General features: G+C 42.4%; 1 protein-coding gene across 1 annotated transcript in view; it reads left to right on the top strand.

The window, feature by feature from the left end:
- DSCAM (Down syndrome cell adhesion molecule) overlaps nucleotides 1-20,952 on the top strand; it is an 849,899-nt gene that overhangs the window by 703,955 nt on the left and 124,992 nt on the right. The window contains exon 17 of the mRNA XM_011954055.1: nucleotides 19,277-19,517. Within this exon, the coding sequence (XP_011809445.1) occupies nucleotides 19,277-19,517 (241 nt within the window). The remainder of the gene's footprint in view (nucleotides 1-19,276; nucleotides 19,518-20,952) is intronic.

The following is a 20,952-nucleotide window of genomic DNA, read 5'->3' as shown; positions in this document are numbered from 1 at the left end:
CTTTAAAAGGCATTGTATCCTTTCTCTCCCTGTAGAAAGCAGCCACAAAAGTCAGTGCATTGCAGTTAAATTTCTTTTGAGTGTCAAAGGATGAACATGTTGTGGGACTATTAAAAGGAAGCCTGGCTTTCATTAGATTGTGAATCGACTGTAATATATTGTTCATGGAGGAGTGCAATCTGTCTCTGTAGTGGGCCTTTGTGGCATGGCCTGTCAGCAGGCGGACTTGCCGGTGATCTAACTGACTAATGAGATAGGGGCTACCCTGTTACCAGCTTATCATTTCACATTGGCCTGTTTATATAATGAGCTTTTAAAGGGCAACACCGATTCAATCGAATTGGATGCTATTACGTGAAATCTAATGTATGTGTAAAGGACAATATGTTACATACAACATGCCTTTATTTATGGCATAAAATCCAGAATATCTGTTTTGTGTAAGGAGAAAGAAAGGAGAAATAGCGTTAGCCTCAAAGAGGGAGCCCCACATCTGTCAGTCAGGGTGGACATATGCAGTAGTGGGAAGTCTAAGGTAGAAGCTCATTGATGGTCACGGATGTTGATCAGAAGTAAAAGATGCATTCAGTAGAGAGATACAGGGTAAAGGAGGAAATAGCTCTGGGGTTTTGGTGGGAAAATAACCATTTAGACTCTAAGCCTTTTAAAGGTAAGGGGCGCTTTGGTGGCCTTTCTCTAACACTGGAGATAGATATTACATTTATTTAATTATCATTGAACAAACACTGCTTCTGTAACAACACCCTCTATTGATCAAAATAAGCAACTTTCCCCTTTTATTTTATTTATTTATTATTTATTTTGAAACAGAGTCTCACTCTGTCGCCCAGGCTAGAGTGCAGATGGCACAATCTTTGTTCCCTGCAACCTGTGTCTCCCAAGTTCAAGCAGTTCTCCTGCCTCAGCCTCCCACGTAGCTGGGATTACAGGCACGTGCCACCACACCCAGCTAATTTTTTTGTATTTTTAGTAGAAACAGGGGTTTTCACCATGTTGGCCAGGCTGGTCTTGAACTCCTGACCTCAAGTGATCCTCCCACCTCAGCCTCCCAAAGTGCTGGGATTACAGGTGTGAGCCAGCACACCTGGCACCCCTTTTATCTTAGTTATTTCTTTCACCAAAGAAGAGCTTCTGATTTTAAAATCTTTCATGTCCAGCAAAGGTTGCTCAGGACCTAGTGAATGCAGCCATCCTACATCATCTACAGCACCAGGATTCAGGCCCCTTACCTTGCCCCACCTCCCCAGGGATACCTACCCATGCAGCAGTCCACAAGTATCATTGCCTTTCTTGTCAGTGTTTCACGGTTTGTAACATGCTCACCTCTCCTGTCCATTCCTGCTCATTTGAGGCTCAGATTGTGCATGACTGCCCCCGTGAGAATGGGAATTTCCAAAATGCAGTTAGAGTTTCACCCTCTGTGTTATCCATCGCTCTTGGTGATAGCTCAGCGAGGTCCCCACCCCATGGCTTCTGCAGTCTGTTTCATGTGCATCCCCTCCACTGTTCTGGGAGCTCCTTGGCGGCAGGAGGAGAGGCTTACTCAGCTCCGATCCCTCGTGGCTGACATGTGTTACATGAATGAATGAATGGGTTGCGTGAAGGAGAGGTGAGTGTATATGTGAGTTGGGAATGAAGAGGCCTAGAAGACAAGTGTTCCATATCACAATTGCCTGTGAAGCATTATGTGTTTCTGAGACTGCCATGGATTTGCCATGGAGAAGGCATCCCAGCTATTAGGATCTCATGCTGAGCTCAGGCCTAACTCATGATACAGTGAAATGCCCCAGCCTGTACAATGGCAGGCACCCGAAGATGTGAACCACACTCAGTACACCAGGCGACCACCCACTTTCATACGAAACTTTTCATATGAGTTTCTACTATAGTAATTTTCAATATAGTTCATTGAAAAGTAAAGGGCAATAGTGATCCAATTTGTGATAAGTTTCATGGGAAATGGACATCTTCACATCCCAAATGTAAGCCCATAGAAAGATGTTCAAGAACCACGAGCGTATTTGATGTCTATATTATGCAAGATAAAGTCTTGGAAAGGGCTCTTAAATACTTTTACAAATATTAAGTTAATTAAAGTGCTAACCGAGGCCTTGACAGAAATTCAAAAGACGATGTAAGCGGTTCTGAATAAACTAAAATAAATGACAATAAAGTTTCATTTGACATTCTTGGAAAAACAAAAGGATTTGTGTAAGCAAATACAATTTAAGTTGTGGTAGATTTTGTTTCTGATTCAAAATCGGAAAGAATATTTAAAGCTATAAATAATTGATAACATATTTGATAAAGTACCTGAAAATTGTACAACTAAGGAATTCTTCAGTTTTTCAGAAAATTCTAATTTTTAGTTTATCTCCTAAGGTGTCTCTTTTAGCAGTGTCTGTCACCTTCTCTCGTAATCAGTCTCAGAATCAACTTACCCTCCTTTTATGCAAATTAAGGACAATGTGATTGCCAGCTACTTGTGTGCATGCTTGCGTGTGTGTATGTATGTGTTTGCCATGGTCACTCCTAAAATAAAACTTTCATTATTTGGAATATTTAATGATTATATACATCTCAAAACATTTATCCAGAGGATATAATTTAAGACAGATACTTTTTCCCCATTGATATAAAATATGTGTTGTTTTATTTTTGCATTAACTGAGAAATCTTTGCAGAACCACTGGCTGTCCCAAAAATATGAAATGGTCAATTACTTAAACATTCCTGTGCTGAGAATAATGATCAAAGTGATAACTTGCAATAAAAATCTGAGAATAAGTTTATCACTTTCTTGGCCCTCAGTATTGTACCATCTGGGTGAAAATTTTACTTAAAATGGGCAAAATTCTCATTTAGAATTAAGAAAGAGAGGTATGATTTCTGTAAAATATTAAAGTTGAACATTTAGAGATTTAATTAAATTTCAGTAATCCGAAGACTATTTTTAACCAGAACATCACATCTCCACTATCCCCAATAATTCCAGCTAATTGAGGCATCATTACAACCTATTAAGTTTCAGAGTTGAGCTCTTACAACAGGAAAATGGCTCAGTCTGTCATCTAAAAACAAAACTGCCCTATTTCCAGTGACCGCGACAGTAATGGTTTAATAAACTGTGGGCTCCACTTGCCTTCTGCACTGAAATCCCTCTACCTCCAGGAAGGAACAAGGCACCTTCCCGCACTAGTATTTCCTGGCCAGGGGTTCCTGGGACAGCTGTCCTTCCGGGGGTTTGCTCCCTGCCAGGCACAATGCTCAACTTCTGCACACATTATCTCATTTTATCTGTGAGCTGGAAACACCCAGTTTTGTCCAGAGGGAGATCCTGAAGTCAAAGGAACTTGCCCAGGTTCTGAAGGCTGGTGACTGTCAGATTGAGGACTTCCACCCAGGCTGCCTGGGTCTGCCTCCTGGGTTTCTGAGCAGTCAACAAGTTGATGACTATGAAGTACCAAGATTGTAGTTCATGCCTAGTAATGCCCAATAAATATTAACTCCCTTTACTATTCCTTCCAAACTTATGTTATAAATTATACCCAACCCCATAAAAATTAGAGAAGATATATGAAATTTACATTCTTATCTGCTATCCTTTTCTTTCCAAATTATAAACTTAACCTTAGAGTAACCTTAGTAGTGAGTAGACACCCTTTTTTCCTATATCAATTGAAATTCAAAAAGATTGCCTTGAAATAAACTTTACTTAATTCTTCAACTATCACTTTAATCTTTAGGCTGTGAAAAATGACAAAAGTTTGTATTTGCTTTTATGAACTAATCCATTGGCTCTAACATTGGTTTTATAATATAGCCTTATTGAAATTCCTGAAAATCAACATTTCTTACAAATACTTAAAGAATTTTTGCACCTTCTCATGTTAACGAGTCTAACCTCCTTCCTTGATAACAAGAAAAAAAAAATTCAAAATCTCTGGTCATCCGTATGAAGTAAGATTGTTCTTCTTCAACTTTTTTAGGTGGACTAGACTCGAGGTTCCATGAGGGTTGAGGACATGACTTGTGTGTTCACTGTAGCCTCAGCAGGAGTGCAATAAATATCTGTTAAAGTAACGCATAAACCATTTACCATTATTTCCTTTTATCATAAAAGGTTCATATCAAAAGGTGGTGCTTTAAAAAAAAAAACTGTGGACTTTCTAGAAAGCCATAGGTGACTGAATTTGCATCTTTTTGTTGTAGATATAAAATATGCATGTTTCTTTAATGAAACCATGATGTTTATTTATACCATTTGGAATGTATTCTACATCTTTCCATCTATGTATTGGGTTATTCCTCTCAGTTTAGCCATGTGATGGGCCTTCTTCAAGGACTCCAGTTCTCTGTCCCAGGAGATAGCTGCCAGCCTGCATGCACAAAGGGTCTGGCAGGTCTCCTGACCTAAGCAGGCAGTTCCCTTGGTTTCCAGCTTCAGGGTGCAGCCAGGAAGATGCTGGCTGCATTTGCAAGAGCTACTGGCGGCCACAGGGGTGGAATCTGGGTCTGATGCTCAGGTAGGCTGGAAAGAGATACTGTCTGGGACTGTCAGGCTAAGAGGCAATTCTTGAGTCAAAACCCCACTGAAAAACCTGTACCTCTCCAGCAGAGTGACCTTGACAGGACACAAATCGAACTTGGACTAGGGTTTAGGACCAAGGCCGTCTGTCGTCATCAAGCCAGAAATCCTGTTAGATGGTTTCTTCTGAGAGCTTCACATTGAGTCTGGATGAACACAAAAAAATCTAAGTGTAGTCACTTTGATTTTTTTTATAACAGGTTATAAACTGTAAAGTTGCAATACAATTTTAGAAGGCAAGTATTGTATTTTGTCTTGATTTAAAGAGCATATGATCAGAAATGCAAATAAAGTTGCAACTAAAGGGTATTTTGGACATTTATTGATACTCATCCTTAGGTCTTTTCTTAGTGCATCAACATTACGTTTTACAATTGGACCAGGTCCTGAAGTTGTGACACTAGGTCAAAGATTGTGTATGGTCAGAATAATATTGAAAATGACTTAAATTGTCTAATAAGCACGCTATGCATAATATTCACTAGGAAGCTTTACAGTAACATATATGTACAAACATGTAATATTCACAGTGAAAACTGAAGAGTACATGTAAAAATATAAGTTGACATTATTTCATCACATTTTATATAAAGTAGCCTTAGCATAAGTTAAATCCATTTCCAACAAGTAAATTATGTATAATTAGAATACAGTATAAAAAGAACTGGATTAAATTTCAGAAAATTAGATACAACTCCCATCTCTACACCTAACCAAAATGACCTTCAGCAAGTCACTCGATTTGTCATTATTGGAACTTGAACCCTTTTCTCTAGTTCTGAGTTGAGTGTTTTATTCATCATATCATAACCGAGAAAGTAGCAGTGCATTTTAATGATAGATTCTCCTCCCTCCTCCCCTCCCAGCACTGACTTGATAGCCATAGAGGATAATGGATGTGGGCCCACTCTGGAATCCATAAGGTGGTCCCTCGATTAACAACCCCAATTTCGATCCCTATGCTAGATCCTGATTCCACCCACCCCACCAATGGCTCTGGACAGCACTGCCATTTCTGATGGCAGATATCTGCCAATAAATGTAAATATTGTGAAATTTTCCCAACAAAAAAATAGAAGTTTATTTTCAATAACCTAATAATAGATGGATGGGGTTGGGCACAGTGGCACATGCCTGTAATCCCAGCATTTTGGGAAGCCAAGGCAGGCAGATCACTTAACATCAGGAGTTTGAGACCAGCCTGGCCAACATGGTGAAACCCTATCTGTATTAAAAATACAAAAATTAGCCAGGCATGATGGCTCATGCCTATAGTCCCAGCCACTCATGAGGCTGAGGCAGGAGAATTCCTTGAACCCTAGGAGGCAGAGGCTGCAGTGAGGCGAGATTGCGCAACTGCACTCCAGCCTGGGTGACAGAGTGAGTCTCGTCTCAAAAATTTAATTAATTAATTTTTAAAAATAAATAGGTAGTAATTTAATAAAAGTATTCAGAAGACCATCTTAGACAGTTTTACTGGTTCTCATATAATGCTAACTCTGCTTTTCATAGAGAACAAATCAGAAAATCAAACTAAAGTGAATATGGCATTGAGCATTATGAATGCACAGATGCCATACAGGGAGAGCATAGGTGGATATACACTGTTGCATGTGCTGAATGTCCTCAGACAGCAGTCCTTAAGTCATCTCGCTGATGACATTTCCCATCTTTTCAGAGAAATCAAATGAGATAGATAAGTTAGTAAAAAGGGCACAGACGTTAGAATGAAAAATCAAAGGAAAACGTATATACAATCAAGAATTACATAGACATCATCAAATGGCATCTGCTATGTCATGGACCCCTTTCCTAAGGCAAAGGAAAGAACATGACATTAGTTTTATTGTTTAAAACTCGGCTGGACGAAGTTGGTTAGGGTCCATCATAGGAAGAACCCCAGCCAGGAGAGCATGAATTAGCTGCCCCGGCACAGGTAATTTCCAGACTATTTTCAAGGTAGCATGAAGCAAGACAGAAAAAGACAATGTGTGCCTTCAAATGTATTTCGCTAGTTCAAATACATTTAAGTTAATACATTAAGATGTAACTAACTCTATTTCAAGAGAGCCCATAACATTTTTAAAGCCAAACTCTTCGTTGTATTAAAAACTCTGAAAGCTCCTTTAAATTCTTTCAATTCCTATAATAAACTCTTCCTGTTCTTTTGAAAAATTTAAGTGAGACCAAAAATGAAAGTACTTTGTGCTTTGAGTAATTATAGATGTATAAGAAATAAAACCATTTTACCTTCCTGTTTTCCCCGCCAGTAACAATTTAAAGTTGGAAACAAGGTTTGTTTTTCTGTAAATAACAGAAGAATTTAGGTGGCAGATCCTCAGTGAATTTAGGAAACAAGACTTCCCACTGAAGGAGAGTGTGATTCAGGGAGTGCCTGTGTTGCGCCCGTGGGCCTGTGTGGTATCTGTGGCACGTGTTCCAACTGGACTTGTGCAGTGTTTCCCCCCAGCATAAGCCAGAGTGTTCACAGGGGCCCTTGGTCTGAATGCTTCTAGCACGTTCCTAACAGGGAACATACAGTAGCCTGTTGGACAACTCTTTCTTTTCTTTTGTTTTTTGTTTTTGTTTTTGTTTTGAGACAGCATCTCACTCACTGGATGGTGTGTAATGGCACCATCTCGGCTCACCGCAGCCTTGACCTGCCAGGCTCATGTGATCCTCCTGCCTCAGCCTCCTGAGTAGCTGGGACTGACTACAAGTACATACCACCATGCCCAGTTAACTTTTTGATTTTTTTTTTTTTCTTTTTTTTTGGAAACAAGGTCTCACTATTTTGCCCAGGCTGGTCTCAAATTCCTGGCCTGCAGTGGTCCTCCTGCCTCAGCCTCCTAATGTGCTGTAATTACAGGCATGAGTCACTGTGCCTAGCCTAGACAGCTTTTTCAATATTCTCCCCCCAAATACCTATTCTTGCATGTTGATGTCTAAAATTCCCTTGAGTCAAGGCTAAAGCCTTTCATTACCCAAAAATAGATAAGAGGCTACCCGTGGTGGCTCATACCTATAATCCCAGCACTTTCCCTCATCTTCCTGTCTTCTTCTGAGCCCTCAACACTTTTCTAACCTCAGCCCATTACCCAGTTCCAAAATCACTTCCATATTTTCAGGTAGCTTTATAGCAGTGCCCCACTCAAAAATGGTTTCCGGTTCATTGGTTCTTTTGGCATGGATGTAAAGCACTCAGGAATTCCTTCCAGTTGTAAAATTAAAGCTCACCTTTCAGCAGGCAGGCTCCTTCTGAGACATGGATCTTCTTTGGTTCTTCTGGACAGATACTTAGCAAGAATGACAAAGGCTGCAACAACCGTGCATGTGATTGATGCCGCTCACTCCTTTACAAGCGCTCGGTCTCTCTCTCTCTCTCTTCTCTCTCCTCTCTCTCTCTCAGTTTGACTGTCACAGCTTCCACCTGCCTCCTGGCAGTGCCATTCCCTGCCATTCCCATCTGTGTGTCCCTTCCAGCCCAGGGTCACTCTCACCCACTACCTGCTCTCAGCCTCATCCCTGTGGATTCCAGGACTCAGTTTGTCTCCACACTTACCCTCTCCTCCTATATCACGTAAGGGTTCTCTTAGTTATTCTTGAATTTATATTATTAACAAACATGGAAGAGCGGGAGGGAAATGGAGACAGTTCCAGTTTAAAGACCTACAAGGTAGACAGAGTCTGCCTTGTGCACCTGTCAGAGCACTGGTCGGGGTGACTCCTGGCTTGGCTCCCTGCCCCGGCCTCCAGCTTCCCAAACCCTGCCCTCCTCAGTGGAAAGGGCCTGTTTGTTCCCAAGGAAGATTCTTCTTCACCCTCCTTTCCTCTCTTTTCTCATCAAGACATCCACGTTGCCTCCAGAGCATGCAGACCCGGTAGTTTGTTGGGGTGAGAGGTGGATGTGGATATGTCTTCATCTCACTCAGCTCTACCCTAGCCCAACTGACCTCCTTACCAGCCGTGTTGGATCATGACTGGCCCTCCACTGGCGCTGTCTTACAAAGCTTCCAGAATCGGACGCTGTCTTCTCCCACCCCACAAAACTACTTCTGAGCATTTTCCATGGCCCCATGACCATGCCTTTGAAATCCTGCCTCTTGTGCTTGTTTATCAGATTAGGGTCAGGGAGACCCTCCCTCCCTTATCTCTGTGGCCTTTCTTGGGCTCCTGCCCTGCCCTCCTTGGCCACACTACCATTACAGGGCCTCCATTACCTGCAGAGGATCTACTCTGGGTTGAGCCTTCCAGGCATGTGTGGTGGGCCAAAGCCCTTTGGGTTCACTCAGCCACTGCTAAATAGTTGGGGCCCAGCCTTAGGCTCACAGACTAGCATACCCCCTCTTTGGCATCAGAGCACACCCTCTAAGTCCCCACTGTCGGGCACAGGAGATAGGTGGGGGCATTCCTAGACGCCACCCTCAGAGCTGATTCATAGGAAGCAAAGCCCGAATTCCCTTATTTGGTCCTTGGCAGAGAGCACTGATAGGCCTCTGTGGCTGGTAGGAAATACTAACTGTGGCAAGCAGGTGGTATGAGGTATGAAGAACAACAGAATTCAAAAAAGGAGTGTCCCAGCAAGAGGAGCTGTTTCACAGGTGTTTGTTGGCTGGATGAATACAGTGGAAGCTGTCCTACACTTTAGAAATGGAATAAATGGAGTTTTGCTTTGCGATAGTTAACCTCAATTCCGTATCGTAAAATTATCAGTCTGTTTCTAGCGTTCAGCATTTATGTCTCAAGGCAAAGCCCACATACACCCTTGGCCACCCTTTCCTCCTCAGCTGCCAAGTCTGACTAGAATATGGCAGCTGCAGCCTGCAAATAACGTTCTTGGCTCTCAAGACAGCGCCTGTTTCAAATAATCTGTCGTTTATCATTTATTTATCAAACTGAAATTGCATAGCCCCTTAGTTCTAAACACTGTCTCATTATCAGGTTATGTGGCCCTTTTCTATTTCGTGAAATGTGGACACTTCATCCTTTCCTAGCTCCTCAAAAGATAATGACTTTGGGGGAGCCAGTCACGTGCCTGTATATCTCCCCATTATGAGACCTAGGACACATATAGTGTTTTTAATACAGTGCAACTCTAAGGAGAGATATATGACCAAAAATATCATTTAAGGCCAGAAGCAGTGGCTCACACCTATAATCTCAGCACTTTGGGAGGCTAAGTTGGGCAGATGATTTAAGCTCAGGAGTTGGAGACCAGCCTGGGCAACATGGCAAAAACCCATCTCTACAAAAAAATACAAAACTTCGCCTGGTATGGTGGAATGCTTGTGATCCCAGGTACTCAGGAGGCTGAGGTCAAAGGATTATTTGAGCCTGGGGAGGTTGAGGTGGCAGTGAGCCATGATTCCACCACTGCATTCCAGCATGGGTGACAGAGTGAGACCCTGTGAAAAAGAAAAAGAAAAAAGAAAAGAAAAAAAGGAAGGGAGGGAGGGAGGAGGGAGAAAGGAAAGGAGAAAAAAGAAAGGAGAGAAAAGGAAAGGAAAGGGGAAAGAAAGGAAAGGAATTATTTGAGGCAGTAATGTAAAAAAATCTCCTCTCTCTGACGTAACTCCCTCAAAATCCATTGTCCATGGACCAAGATAGCCAGCTGGTTCTCAAACCACCCACACACCTATTGTAAAGCAGAATCCCTTTAGTGCTGCGTAAGGTAGATCTTTAAATTGCTCCTGAGATCAGGAAGGTCTAACAGTTTTATGTGCATTTATTCCCTTTTGTTCTGCAAAGAACCAGGAAAATGGGTTATTGGCTAACCTGAGAAATGGGGGAATGCATCGTACTGCTTTTTAACTAAATAGTCTCTTCAAGCAACGCCAAATCTAAATCACTGAGTGACTCCCAGTGATAAGCACAGTGATTCTCAGAATTGAGGGAGCACCAGTATCCCAGAGGGCTTTTTAAAACACACCTCTTCCCGAGTCCAAGTGATCTCATTGTTCAGTTCCCACCTATGAGTGAGAACATGCGGTGTTTGGTTTTCTGTTCTGCACACCAACATGGCACAAGTATACATATGTAACAAACCTGCACGTTATCCACATGTACCCGAGAACTTAAAGTATAATTAAAAAAAAAAAACACACACACACACCTCACCAGGCTCCACCCCCAGGGTTTATTCTAGATTCAGGAAGTCTGAGTGGGTCCCCAGTTCTTGCAGCTCTAACAGTTTTCCAGATGATGTGGATGTTGCTGGTAGCCACGATGCTACTACATACAGGCTCCGTAGGTTCTGTCCCATAGGTATGTCCCTAGCTTCATCTGTGCTTGTACCATCCCCCACCCCTGTGATCACCATGGATACCTCACCTCAGAGTCACTTGAGCCTCTCGCCATTCCTTGGTGTCTTCTGTCCTTGCACCTGGATGCAGCTGTGTTAGCCAATTGCTTTGCCGACAGCATTGCACCCTCCAAGGCAACGTCCAGTCACCCTTCAGCTCAGGTGAGGTGTGCTCTTCTCTGGCAATCCTTCTGACCCCAGTTTGCCCCTCCATAGTACCCTGGGCAAACCTTCAGCACTGCAAGTATCATGCAGTTTTCTCAACACTGATTAACTCATAGGTGTCCCTGGTGTGCCATGCCTTGTGTAGAACAGATGACCAGTTAAAGTTTGTTCAATGTGATGCGCCCATTCACTGAGCAAGCTTATGGAGTGGCTACTGTTTATGTTGGAAAGCAGGTAAGGGTGGGGGGCGGGGGGGCTGCAGAAAATGCACAAAGATGAAAAAGACTGTCTGCCCAACTTGTCACGTAAGGGAAACGAGGACAGATTACATTTTAAGTGGATTTGGAGGAATCTAAAAAGAAAATATTCAATTCATTTCCCAACTAAATTATTCAACATGCCTGAGAAAGACAGGGTTCTTCAAACATGAAATTCTGCAGTGAGGCTTTTAGCTGACTCTGGCCAACAGGTGAATTCTGCACATCCAGCAAAAGTCATTTCCTTTCAATGGGAAGGGGGAGGGAGGCATGTGGGAAACAGAACATGGCTGGTAGTCTTCAGCACAAGAGATGCCTGTTCTAATCAGCCACATCCAGGAAGGTACGGTGAGCATTTGCACGTCTACTGTTTTACTGTCCCTTTAAATGATGAAGCATCTGCCACAGGCGGCTTGCAGCAGACTGATTAGGAAGGATGTATAAAATACAGTCACTTGCACACCGTGCAAATACATTGACACGGTGCAACTGTTGTCATGGAGATCAAAAGAGAAGGTTTCTTAAAGGAAGTGGGGGTTGGGAGGGATTTGGAAGCTGGAGAAAGGGCGTCTGGGAGGATGAAAGGAGGCTGTTTAGGAGGACTACAGGAGAAAAATCCTGCCAGGCCAGGAAAGGGGAGAGAGAGAAAAAAACCTGCCAGGCCACGGCAGATAAATGAAAGAAATGAGAAGAAATCAGGATCATTACTGGATCCAAAGGCAAATGAATGGGGGAGTAAAGTTCAACACAGGAAAAACAATCTTTGTGTGAGAAACCTAACAATGAGCAGGCATGACCTCTTAGATTTGCACTGCATTCAGCGGGATTTGAGAAGAGGCAAACAGAAAGCACTCACTTCAGAAAGCAGTCTGTTGTTTGTAAATATGTCCTCAAGGATATCTTTAATTTAAACACATTTCTGAATTTCAACATTTTCCCCTGTGGAAAGGACCTCATTTTATTGAGTTCTTAAATAGGAGTAGAAGGGAGCCCTTAGGTTGTTTTTGTTTTGTTTTGTTTTGTTTTCATATACTTACTTTTCAAATGACTTCTTTAATTTGTCTTAAGATGACTGGTTACCAAGTGAGATTTGCTGTCAATCTGTAGGTCCATCATCATAAAAACATGTAACCCACTGGCTGGCTGAACAAGTGAGCAAATTCTCTTTCTGGAATCATTCTTTTAAGAAGGACAAAAATGAATGACAGTGTTCAAATAAATTGGCTCGTGAGAAGCTATTTTCATCCCTGGTGGGGCCTGGGCAATGAAGGTCAACCCTTCCAAATCCTGCCTCAACCTGTCATCCTTCTGTGTAGGCCAGCAGGCTAAGTCCCAGCACAGAAGCCAACCCTCAGCTTGAATCCACACTTCCCGGCTGTCACATTGGACTGCTGAGTTCTCTGCTTCTCTTCAACAGCTAAGCCAGGCCTCTCTTCAACAGCTAAACCATGTGTCTGCAGTCGAGGAATTCCTTCTGACTTCATACCTTTGCCATCAGTCCTTTACCCAGTTAGATTATAAACCTGTATCTGCGATCATTCTTACCCACCTCTTTTCTTGCACCTCATGTGTGTTCAAAACCATTCTCTTCTCCATCTGCAAGAACATCTTCTGAGAACATCCCAGTGTTGAAGCCCTGATTTAGACAGGGGGAAATAGTAAGTGAGATTACATTCTGTGGGGTTCCTTGCATTCTAGAGCTTGCAATGCTATTCTTTGAAACCACATGTTTCATCGAGAATGGTGGCCACCAGAGGAGGTGGAAGTGATGAGTGAATGCCAGTGGAGACCAGGGAGGGAAAGGGCTTCTTGGTGGGAGTGGTCTAGGGAAGAGCCCTGGTGAGCTGGGAGCTGAGCTGGCCTGCAGAGAAGGAGTAGAGTAGGTATTCGTTGAAAGAAGAAAGAAGAACATTTTTTGACAACAGCTTTTATAAGGTGGGAATATGTAAGAGAGTTGGGATCCCCACCCTCTTTCAGGCAGTCAGAGAGGAACCCAGGTGAGCAAGCAATACCCAGGAGGCATTAGTCTTGAAAGATGAGGCAGAGATCAGGTCTCACAACAGGTACTGCTGAGATCCGGAGACAGAGATCAAAGAGGCATGGTCAAAGTGGTTTCGTAGGAAATTTGTGTTCTCCAATATTATGCAACTCAGATTCAAAATATGTTTCCAGATCCCTACCTGATTTCTTCTTTTCCTTTTCTTCTTACCCCACCATTAATGTCATTCACTGAGTTTCATGAAAGTGAATCATTACTTCCACCCATGTATCAATTGTTCTACAGTGCTAATTAACAACCTTAATACAGTGTTCTAAAGATCATTTCCCTATGAGGATGTATTCTCTATACCCCAGAAAACTGTCTCCCTTTGTTCCAAGTAGACACATGCTCCAAGCAAAAATGTCTAAAGCATCATTCAAAACAATTTTTGCACTAAAGGATCTTATGCACTAATTTTTCTTAGGAATATGAAGCCCACTGCCAGACAAATGGATTAAAATATCTCCACTAAGCACACCTTCCACTCCTACTGACTTGTCCATAACTCAGAGTGAGCCTCTAGTGTCATTTTTGAAAACCTGAACTACAGGCCCTAACATTTCTTACACTTAATATACAAAATCCCTACATTTATGGATTTTTTTCAGAGGGTGTTTTAAAATACATCCACAAGGATTTCTTTAAATACATTTCTAAATTTCAATCTGACTAGTCTATCTACAAATTAATAAAGTAACTTAAACTTTCCCTGATAGAGTAAGAATTTTTGCATGCTTTTATGCATAAAAATATACAATTTTCTCTTCATGTGATCCATTAAATTTTCCTCTGATTAGAAATACTATGTATAGTATAACTTTACAAAACTAAGAAACTTTGCAAAAGGGTGAAAAGTTCTGTGAGGCTCTATGAGTGGTTAATACCAAATACAACTTTGGAGAATTCCTACTCTATACTTGCCTTGAGACAGTTTTAACATATTTGACCTTTTGTTTCTTCATCTGTAAAGAAGTATACTTATATTCTGTGGGGTTTTTATGGGAAAGAAAATGAAATAATATACATAAAGTACCAACTACAATGGGAAGCAAACAGTGTTCAGTAAGTGGAAGTGGAGGTGGTAGAGGTGGTAGTAGTTGTAGTGGTCATTGTGGTGGCATTCATGTTGGTGTTGGGATAATGATGGAGTGATGGATGACGGTGGTGGTAGTGATGTTGGCATTGGGATTGTGATGGAGTGACAGATGATTGTGGTGATAGTGATGTTGGTGTTGGGATAGTGATGGAGTGACGGATGGTTGTGGTGATAGTGATGGTGGTGTTGGGATAGTGATGGAGTGATGGATGGTTGTGGTGGTAGTGATGTTAATATTGGGATAGTAATGGAGTGATGGATGGTTGTGGTGATAGTGATGTTGGTGTTGGGATAGTGATGGAGTGACGGATGGTTGTGGTGATAGTGATGGTGGTGCTGGGATAGTGATGGAGTGATGGATGGTTGTGGTGGTAGTGATGTTAATATTGGGATAGTAATGGAGTGATGGATGGTTGTGGTGATAGTGATGTTAGTGTTGGGATAAGTGATGGAATGATGGATGATTGTGGTGATAGCAATGTTGGTGTTGGAATAGAGGTGGAGTGATGGATAGTTGTGGTGGTAGTGATGTTAATATTGGGATAGTAATGGAGTGATGGATGGTTGTGGTGATAGTGATATTGGTGTTGGGATAGTGATGAAGTGAAGCATCTTTTTAGTAATAGTGATGGTGGTAACATCAAGGATGATGATGGAAGTAGCAGAGGTTGAAGTGTGGTTTGTTGGTGAAGTTTGTGATAAATATGGTGGTAAAGTTGGAAGAAGTGATAGAGGTGCTTCTACCTTTAGGTTATTTTTATGGCAGTGATGTTGATACTGGTGGTTGTAATGTTGGTGATGTCAGTGGTGGAGATGCTATCGGTGGTGGTGGTGGTATTCACAGTATTTTTGGCAGAGATGAAGCTGGTGGTGATGATGGTGGTAGAGATGGTAGTAGTGATGGTGGTGGCTTGGCTGTGTGGGGGACCTGAGGGAGTGGCACTGATGTTGGCAGTGGTGACAGTGACCTGCAGAGGTGGTACACATTGATTGGTGGTGGTGGTCATCATGGTGGAGGTGCCAGTTAGTGTTGTAATTGAAATAGAAAGATAACCTAGAGATGAGTCAGCACACTACCTTTTTTAAAAAAAAAACCAGCTTCATTGAGATACAGTTAGCATGCTACAGTATTCCCTATTTTAAGTGTATGATTCAGTGGTATTTCATATGTTTACAGAGATATGCAGCCATAACCATAATTGTAAACATTTTCATCACCCCGCAGGGAAAGCTTGCAACCACTGGCAGCTGCTCCCATCCTCCCCCACTACCTTTTAAGTCTGTTTTTAAATCGTATCGTTTGGGAAACTATAAGCTATGAAAGTATATGTTCCCTTTATAGGAAACACATCTCACTTCTTCCTCAGGTGCAACGAGTTATTCTGCATGAAAACTGTAGACCGTATTAGCACCCTGAAAAAAAATATATAAAAACATTACTGCCATCGAATAACTCACAACTCTTCTCAACATATTTCATTTCAAAATTGGAATATTAAGAAACATAGAGGAGAGCTCTCTTGTTTGTTCCTTGTGATATAGTCCCTTAACTTACCGTAGTATATTACACATCTGGAAGAATAATAACAAAAAAGCCCTATCTCATTAACAGCCAATTGAAGCATGGACTTAAAAAGTAAGACAGCCATCTACTTGTGGGACTTGAGTTCAATAAATAGAAACAGAGAAACTATATTGTGAAGATGTTTAACATAGCTTTTGTGGTAGTAAATAAACCCGGAAACAACAATATCCCCAACAATAAAGAAAAAGGTTAAATAAAATAAAACATCAATATGATGGAATATGATATTTAAAGACTATGAAGTAAAGATGGGAATATAATCATAATAGCATATTAAATGAAGAAGAAAAATTCAAACACCAAGTTGCACAAGCTACAAACACAGCTATGTGGGGTAAAACACTTTACTTTAGATGAATAGGCTGAAATGCATCAAAATGTGAATAGAGTTGCATTGGATAGAAGTGCTGGTGGTTTACTTTTATTATAAAAATGAGATAATTATTCTGCACAGTATTTTGCAGAAGTATCAACTAAGAAAAAATAAGCTTTATTTTGGAACTCACAGGACTAAAATGTTGTTCTTCTAAGAAAAATGTAAAGAATTTTCTTTTTCTTATTAACAAAATATTGAAATGGAACAGAACAAAAACACCTGTGTTGTCTATTATACTTAAGCTTCTTAGAATGTGTTTTCACCCATGGAGAGGAAAAAAAGGGAAGATTTCTCCGTTCTACCTGTAAAACAGATGACAGGCAGGATTAATCCCGCCAAACTGGAGAACCTACATGTCAGCAAGCAGGTCCCTTCATTCTTGTGGAGGATTTAGCTAAACTGGTTACTCTATGAAAACATTTTCTCACAGGCATTTGACTCCACTGTCTACACTTCTTAACCTGACTCCACATTCCCCATATTGTGAATCCAACTTGCTATCTTAGGGAGCCTTAAAGCCTCACTGGGAGTCAGTTGAACAATTAGAATATTTAATGGATGTAAACCTCATTTAAAAATAATATTATTTTATTTGGCTCATTATATCTAACATTAAAACACTGTGTAAAATAGGGGAAATCTCCTTGTTGGTAAATTTGACTTACAGGTGATGTTGGCAGAGAAATTAATTTAATTAATTAGGTTACATAAATGCAATTCAGTGGTTGCAGCAAAACAATTTTCACGTAGAGTAATTGAATTTTCAAAACACAGAATCTTGAGATCTATTTCTAAACAGTGTGAAAAGCCATAGCCCATCAATGCAAAAGCCAGCACATCTGTGGATTCAGAGGTGCATAGACATTTGTTTATAATAAAAAGGGTATGAGCTCTTCTACCAGGATCTAACTCTGAGCCAACAGATACAAATAATAAATGGTTTACGTGACTGTTTCACTGACACCTGCTGGCACCATGAATATACTACATTAGATTGGCTATTGGGAAAAGCAAGTGGAGTCCAAGAAAATCATAAATGGAGTAACTTGCTGTGAACAATAAAAATGATTTTACTGCTCTTGAATAAGTCAGAATGACTACTAATGACAGTCTGAGGCATGGAATCTCCTGGGAAGTTATTATTAGGCAATCCATAAGTGTTTGCTGAATCCATCAATGCTGCTCATCAGCTCAAAACCTTCTTCTGATTTCTCCCTGTCTGCCCTGCCCCGGTCACATTTGGCAGGTTTCCAAGGTCTTGCGCCACTCGGTCTGTTCCCTCCTGACTCACCGCTGGGGCAGGTGCACACCCTCTGCAGGCTCCACTCACCCCATCCTCCTTCCACTTCTCTGAGCCGTGCCCCACCAAGCCCACCTGGGCTCTGAGTCTTCCCACCACTTCAGAACACCCACACTAACACTTTCTGGATGCCTGCTGGCCTTCACCTCCCTACCATGCATGTCCACACGTTTCTCTACAGATTCTTAAGTGCTTATTTCCTCTCTCCAGGTCGATTATAAGCACTTTCAGGACGGAGAAAGCTTTCAGAGCCCTGAGAGATCTAGATCCATAGTTTGTACTTAAATATATGTGTGTATATGTATATGCATACATACATACATGTATACATATATACATACATACACATAAACAAACATATCTGTTGACTGCCTGAAAGTCTACAAAACCTTTATTTCCTAGAGCCTCATGTTGGTGGCATTCGTATACCTTTTTTTTTTTTTTTTGAGACTGAGTCTTGTTCTGTCACCCAGGCTGGAGTGCAGTGGTGCAATCTCGGCCCACTGCAACCTTCACCTCACAGATTCAAGTGAGTCTCCCATTTTAGCCTCCCAGGTAACTGGGTCTACAGATGCCCACCACCATACCTGGCTAATTTTTGTATTTTTAGTAGAGACGGGGTTTCACCATGTTGGCCAGGCTGGTCTTGAAGTCCTGACCTCAAGTGATCTGCCTGCCTCAGCCTCCCAAAGTGGTGGGATTACAGGCATGAGCCACCACACCCAGTCTTATACCATTCTTGAAAAGGCTCCAGTTTCCAAATAAAGTCCTACACATCGGCCTAAATCCTACTTTGACCTGGTGGACCATCTTCACATCAGCAGGGTGGAGTTAGCACCAGCCTCTCTCTTGCCCCCAATTTAATCACCCCCAGATGATTCCAGAATGACTCAGGGCTTCATGAAAGAGATTACCTTTCTATAGGGTGTGCACTCACCTTCACATGCCAGTTTTCAACCTGGAAACACCATGATTCTGGGATATTTCCTTAGAATATAAGCTCCATGAAGACAGGCGTCTTTTGTTTTCTTACTTTTCCAAACTCAATTCTGTTCCCTGGTGCCTGGAACAAGGCCTGGCACAGAGCAGCGAGCCCAAGAGTTCTTGCTGGGTGCAGGCCTGAGGGTCAGTCACAGCCCATCCTAAGTGTACCTGGAGACGCCACAAACATGATCTGTATTTTGACACTTTCTCGCCAATTAGACAAGTCAACCAGGACAGCACGAAGGACAGAATGAGAGCGCAGGCTCTGGGGCCAGACACCTGGGTTCAGATTCCCCTCCTGCCATGTATACTCAGGTGACCTCCAGTGTCCATTGACGGTCCAATGGCTCAGAGGGGCTGAGAGGGCCGGATGCACTCACAGGTAAAGGAAGGGTGCGTGGCACAGACCAAGCACTGCACATGGCTTTGCGGCTGCTACTGGACCACTGCCCCAGCATCATGGCAATGACTCCACTTTATTTCTGCTTTCCTACTGGGTGTGGGCGTTGATTTCGCTCTTGTCCTACCTCAAGACTAGTGTGTCCTTTTCTCTCCTGTTTAGGCTCCCAAGAAACATTTGCAAAATGGGATTATCCGTGGCTACCAAATAGGTTACCGAGAGTACAGCACTGGGGGTAACTTCCAATTCAACATCATCAGCGTCGACACCAGCGGGGACAGTGAGGTTTACACCCTGGACAACCTGAATAAGTTCACTCAGTACGGCCTGGTGGTGCAGGCCTGTAACCGGGCCGGCACGGGGCCATCTTCTCAGGAAATCATCACAACCACTCTCGAGGATGGTAGGTTCGGCCCGGCCCTGGTGGTGACTTTCCCTCCGCAAAGGTTCCCTCGGGTCTCCCCCAGGGCTCCCCTAACCTCACCGCCCCCGCTCCTCCCTCCGCCGCTGACTTTGCAGTGACCTGCAGGGCCTGGGGTCTCGGGTGGGAAAGCCTTGCCTCATGACCTCGCCCACCCCGCTGATTCGCACCCCTCGGGCTGGGCTGGATTGAAAGCCAGCAAGTCCCTCCCTTTTCAGACTCTTCCTCATTCATTTCGGGTACAAGAATTGGGCTTTTCTGGAGTGAAAGCAAGGCTCTCCCTATTACTGCAAAAGTCTCACGAGAATGCAGAAATGCTATTTGCTAAAAAACTTTCTCCCAAATGTTAAGAAGGTTTTTTATAATTTATTTTTTTTTCAATTGCTTTCTATTTTCAAGCATTCTGAGCACAGAGAAAAGAAATTTTCAGATCGCACAGTGATCGATCGCCCCCTAGCGGCCAAGATGAATTAATTAGCCCCTCCACGGTGACACAGAATAACCCAGAAGCTCAAATTTCCAGTAGTGTTTGGAAATAAATAACCCTGGTATCCAAAGGCATAGTGTTTTAGGCAGAAAGTTAAGATATGGGGTTATTTGTAGCAATAAGTGGTAGCTTTCAAGGCAGCAAGCTGGCACTGCATTTACCTCTTGTGCAGTTAGCCATTTGATCATAGTTGGGTTTTTTTTTTTTTTTGAGACGGAGTCTCTCTCCCGAGTCTGGAGTGCAGTGGCGCAACCTCGGCTCACTGCAAGCTACCCCTCCCAGGTTCACGCCATTCTCTTGCCTCAGCCTCCCAAGCAGCTGGGACTACTGGCGCCCGCCACCACGCCTGGCTAATTTTTTGTATTTTTAGTAGAGACAGGGTTTCACCGTGTTAGCCAGGATGGTCTCGATCTCCTGACCTCATGATCCGCCCGCCTCGGCCTCCCAAAGTGCTGGGATTACAGGCATGAGCCAGGGCGCCCGACCCTTGATCATAGGTTTGAGGAAGCAAATATGACTTGCACCTGTAATATCTGACAATTTTTGCAAGGAGAGGAGTCTTCAGTGACTTGCAACTTGAACACTGGAATTGTCTATCTTCATAATCTTTGCAATAGTAGTTACATATGCCTTTATTTTTGCTTCACTGCTCATTTTTCATTAAGATGCTTGTTTCGGCCAGTATTTTGCACCCCCTCCTAGTGCCAACAGTTAAGATTTACAAAAGCTCAGTACTAAAAATGCTTTCAACATTCTTCTGACCCATCTCCTCATCTGTGGTCTCTCTTCCTTCTGGGGAAAGTAATGAGGATGAGACGGGAAATCTGTGATTATATTTCTACTGTTTAGCACTTTACAATGGTTAAGCTTCCAATTTGTATGCCAGGTATTACTAAATACAGAGATACTGTGCTCTATAAAGTAAATGCA

The sequence above is a fragment of the Colobus angolensis genome, unplaced genomic scaffold (genome assembly GCF_000951035.1).
Source record: "Colobus angolensis palliatus isolate OR3802 unplaced genomic scaffold, Cang.pa_1.0 Scaffold38, whole genome shotgun sequence".
NCBI lineage: Eukaryota > Metazoa > Chordata > Mammalia > Primates > Cercopithecidae > Colobus > Colobus angolensis.
The sequence above is the reverse complement of the archived record's forward strand: the minus strand, read 5'-3'. Positions and strand labels throughout refer to the sequence as shown.